Raw genomic sequence first — 5,237 nt, forward strand, 5'->3', positions numbered from 1 at the left:
TTACCATTTTGCATATCTTATCAATATATTATTGCATTGCCTGGTGCTGAATTTTATTATATGAACGGCATCTTAGTTTAGGTACACTTCTGCAACTTGCTTTTTACTCCCAACATTTTGTTTTTGAGATTATCCATATTGATGATACCTATACCTATCATTCATTTTCACAGGTAAATAATATTCCACGTGTGATTATACCAAAATTTGTTTATGCATTCCCTGTTAACAGATGCATGGGTTGTTTCCAGTTTTTTTGTTGAAGAATCTCCCATCCCCAACCACCTCATTCTCTCCCCAGAGGCAATCAATTTACCAGTTTCTGGTGATTATACTCCCAGAAATATGCTATTGCATAGATTTCCCCCTTTTACAACAAATAGTAGTATTGTATAAATACTGCTCTGAAGCTTGCTTGTTTCTCTTAACAAACATCATCCGCAGTATAGCCTGGTAGTCTTTGGAACAGATTGCTTGGATTCATATCCAGCTCCATTCTAAACTGGCTATGACCTTGAATAGGGCATTTAATCTCTCTGTGCGTTATATTCCTTTTCTGTAAAATGTGGAAAGAATCGTAACTCAAAGAGTTTTATAAGGACTAAGTTAATATACATAAAGCCTTTAGGACTGTGCCTATTAGAACTGTAACCATTATCAATAGAATTACATCAATGTTCTCTCGTTCTGTTTTACAGTTGGTTGGATGGATAGTCTATTATATAAACGTACCACAATTTATTTTAATCATAATTGATAAACATTTGGGTTGTTTCCAGTATGTTGATATTACAAACAGCACAGAAAACAAAACATCCCTACCATTTCCCACTCACAGCTCACGAGTACATCTGTAGAATAAAGTCCTAGAATTGGAACTGCTGGGCCAAAGGTATTACATGCATTTATAACCTTGCTCTTCAGGGTTACATCACAGATTCTCATATATACTAACTTAAAGACATACAGAAACCTAAGGACAAAAGAAGGTAAGCTACTTTGTTGTCCAGATAGATACATCACTGATGCAAGAGAGGGAAAGTGACTCATACCGGCAGTTAGTGGTGGAAACAGCACCAGAACCCAAGCAGGTGTCTGCCCTTAAAAGCCTTAAAAGATTTTTATTTTATTTTTATTGTTTATTTTTTTAATGTAATCTTTACTCCCAATGTGGGGCTTGAACTCATGACGGGGAGAGCAAAAGTCGCATGCTCTTCCGTCTGAGCCCGCCAGGCGCCCCTGAATCTTACAATTTTTTGGAGCTCATTTTAACATTTCATTATTTTGATGCTACAGTTTGCTTGCTTAATGGTAGTAACTTAGTATCTAATTTTTCATTATTCGTTCCGAATTTTTCCCTGGGCTATTTTCCTAACCTGGATTGGTCACGTGCGCTGTCATGTGACCCTTGGACCTTTCTGACCTGTAATAGATCTACCAAGTGACCCCCAAATTCCTCATCTCCGAAAATGCAGCACTTGGTCAACTGCCTCTAGGGAGCAAAGTCGCGCCAGCCTCTCCCAAGAGATCGTTTAAATTACAACTAGCGGAGCGAACCAAATAGCAAACGGGTAACCTAGTCCACACCAGTTTCGCAAACTGCTGGTTGATTTGTAATTCATCTCTTAGATGAAAGGAAGCCCGCCCTCGGTTGCGAAATCGTCATTGGATGGCACGGCTGTCAACCACCAGGGCTATAAGTACGGGAGGCCGGCGGCTCCTCCCCCAGGAAGGCCAGGAGCGCGCGGTGTGGCGTGAGTCGGACTGCGCGAGTCGTGCGGAGGAGACTCTCTGCGGTAATATCTGTTAATCCATATTAACTGGAGTAGAAAATAAAAGCGAGCGCTTCTCTCCTCTTTTCCCCTCCCTGCCGGGCAGGCGCGATGGCGGAAGCGGCGGCGACGGGCGCCGGCGGAGAGGTGGCGGTGGCGGCGGCGGAAGGCTCGGGGTCCGCCGGCTTGTCTCTGGGCCGCGGCTTCTCGAGCTACCGGCCCTTCGAGCCCCAGGCGCTGGGCCTCAGCCCGAGCTGGCGGCTGACGGGCTTCTCCGGCATGAAGGGCTGAGGCTGCAAAGTCCCCCAGGAGACGCTGCTCAAACTCCTGGCGGGACTGACGCGGCCAGACGTTCGGCCCCCGTCGGGTCTGGGCCTGGTCGGAAGCCATGAAGAGGCGGCCCAGGAAGGCGGCCTCCCGGCCGGGGCGGAACCCAACCCAACCTTTCCAGCCCTGGGCATTGGGATGGACTCCTGCGTCATACCCCTGAGGCACGGGGGCCTGTCACTGGTGCAGACCACGGACTTCTTTTACCCCCTAGTGGAAGATCCCTACATGATGGGGCGCATAGCGTGTGCCAACGTGCTGAGTGACCTCTACGCCATGGGTATTACTGAATGTGACAACATGTTGATGTTACTCAGCGTCAGCCAGAGTATGACTGAGGAGGAACGAGAAAAGATAACACCGCTCATGATCAAAGGCTTTCGCGACGCTGCTGAGGAAGGAGGGACTGCAGTGACTGGTGGACAGACAGTAGTAAACCCTTGGATTATCGTCGGAGGGGTTGCCACTGTGGTATGTCAGCCAAATGAATTCATCATGCCGGACAGTGCAGTTGTTGGGGATGTGCTCGTGTTAACCAAACCCTTAGGAACCCAAGTTGCTGTCAATGCCCACCAATGGCTGGATAATCCTGAAAGATGGAATAAAATAAATATGGTGGTCTCCAGAGAAGAGGTAGAGCTAGCTTATCAGGAAGCCATGTTCAATATGGCTACCCTAAACAGAACTGCTGCTGGACTAATGCACACGTTTAATGCACACGCAGCCACAGATATCACAGGCTTTGGCATTCTAGGACACTCTCAGAACCTTGCAAAACAACAAAGAAATGAGGTGTCATTTGTCATTCATAATCTGCCAATCATTGCCAAGATGGCTGCCATCAGCAAGGCCAGTGGGCGCTTTGGGCTCCTTCAAGGAACCTCAGCAGAAACTTCTGGGGGATTACTGATTTGTCTGCCGAGAGAACAGGCAGCTCGCTTTTGTTCTGAAATCAAATCTTCCAAGTATGGAGAGGGTCACCAAGCATGGATCGTCGGTATTGTGGAAAAGGGAAACCGGACAGCTCGGATCATTGACAAGCCTCGAGTTATTGAGGTCCTACCTCGCGGGGCCACTGCTACTGCTCTCGTTCCTGACAATTCCAATGCTGCCTCTGAACCTAGCTCCTGAGACGGAATAGCAGAAGTTGTGTGGACCTTAGAGTCTTTGTACACAATCATGGACGATTCTCAAAACTTTATTTTAAGAAGAAATTTCCAAAGAAGGCTACCTGCATAGTTGTTCCGGCTGCCCTTTCTCGGTGATTTGAATCGGCTCATCACAAGCTGCACATTCCAAGGCCAGAAGTAACATTTTGGACTTCAAGGTGGGGTTTGTTCATCTGTTACATGGAAGAGAAGCAGGAAAACCTCTGTTACTTCTTTCCAAGAACAAGATGAGGCTCTTCTGGTTTGAGGGATTTTTCTTAGCATTGGGTTGATTCATGTCTGCACAGGGGGTGAGGTTATTGAAATTACATACATACCAAAAAAGGTAAATTGCAAAATGATTTAGATCAGAAGCAAATAAGTTTGGACCAATACTGTTGATAGAACTAAATTGTTAAGAGAGATCTTACATTGCAATGTCAAATTCTTTATTAGATTTGTTTTCAGAAACACTGGCTCTTTCCTGCTCTGGGCAAGAATTGAGCAGCTTGTCCAATGACTGGGAAAGGAGGACCTGCGACCATCTGATTTGGTCTCTGTTAATGACGTCTCTCCCTCTAAACCCCTTTAAGGACTGGGGGAGGCAGAGCAAGCCCCAGAGCCCAAGCCTTGATGGTCATTGAGATGTTAAATCTTGCACTGAAAATTTCTGGTGATTTAATCAATAAAGTAATTTCTAGTGAAATAAATAAAAGGGACTTTGTTGAAAAATTCTTCTGACTACTATTTGGGTTCTTGGGAGTTCTGAATCTTTTACAGTCTTATAAAATGAGCCAATTGATACATTTGGACTCTGGCAAGTTGGGAGTGAAAATGTTTTCCCTGATCCTGGACCAGAGCATTTAACACCTAGATTTAGTTTTGCGCCCTCCCCCTCAGTTGATAGCAAAGGACTCAAAAGGCAGAAAGCCCAAGGACTAGAGGGTGGGAAAGGAAATCGCAAAAGAAAGGTATCAACAATTTTTTAAACATTGGAAGTAGGTGGGAGAAGGGTAACAACTGACTTAGCAGAATAGGGGAAGCCAAAGTAAATGCTTTCAGAGTTGGGGAATACAAATAGGAAGCAAGGAGCTAGGCTCTGAGGGCACTAAGGGGTTAAGGGGAGGGATAAAGACAGATACTTTTTGAAAGTTTATATACAGCATAATTACAATGAGATCTTTGAAGTTCTCAAACCTTTCCCCCATGTCACATAGCCAGATGACTGCCTCTCACCTCTGTAGGTAAAGGGAGGTTTACTTTCTGAGGAATGAGTTTTAAAAATACTGCATAGTCAGAGACACTGCAGTAGAGAACAGAGGCCTTACCAAAAACAAGAATAAAGACAAAAATGAGACTGTCCCAGCCCCCTCCCCTAGGCACTAAAAAAACACCGTCCAGGAAGCTTATACCACTTTTTGCTCCTCTGGAGAAAAAGAATGTGCCCAGAAAAAAACCCTGTAAGTATTTAGGGAGCCCCCGGTGAAAATCCCTATATCAGGAAGACTCTCATATGGAAAGTTTCACCCAAGCACGTTCTTTTCGATGCCTCATTCTTAAATATAGGCAGTTAAGGATCACCAGACATTTGAGGCAAGCCTCTAACGTGAAAGAAGTCAAAGCAAAAAGAAAAAAAATAAAGAGACAATACAGGGAGCAGAAGAAAAAAAAAAAAGGTAAAAATATAAAGTGTCCATAAAAAGATATGAGAACAAAGCACTTAGAATATAAAATATTACTAAAATTAAAAAAATCAGTAGAAGACTCTCGATAAAGTTGGGGAAGTTTAGTGGCTCAGTCGGTTGAGCATCTGACTTCGGCTTAGGTCATGATCTCGCCATTCATGGGTTCGAGCCCTGCATCTGGCTCTGTGTTGACAGCTTAGAGCCTCAAGCCTGCTTTGGATTCTGTGTCTCCCTCTCTCTGCCACTCCCTCGCTCGCATTCTGTCTCTCTCAAAATAAACATTAAAAAACAATATTAACTTAAAA

General features: G+C 44.6%; 1 protein-coding gene across 1 annotated transcript; it reads left to right on the forward strand.

Annotated features, from left to right (window-relative positions):
- The first annotated feature begins 1,717 nt into the window (after positions 1-1,717).
- On the forward strand, positions 1,718-3,981 carry SEPHS2 (selenophosphate synthetase 2). Its single transcript, XM_043560058.1, has one exon. It carries the CDS (start codon positions 1,884-1,886, stop codon positions 3,228-3,230), a length of 1,347 nt encoding a protein of 448 aa, XP_043415993.1. The 5' UTR covers positions 1,718-1,883; the 3' UTR covers positions 3,231-3,981.
- Positions 3,982-5,237: the final 1,256 nt, after the last annotated feature.

This window comes from Prionailurus bengalensis, chromosome E3 (assembly GCF_016509475.1).
Source record: "Prionailurus bengalensis isolate Pbe53 chromosome E3, Fcat_Pben_1.1_paternal_pri, whole genome shotgun sequence".
NCBI classification, from domain to species: Eukaryota; Metazoa; Chordata; class Mammalia; order Carnivora; family Felidae; genus Prionailurus; species Prionailurus bengalensis.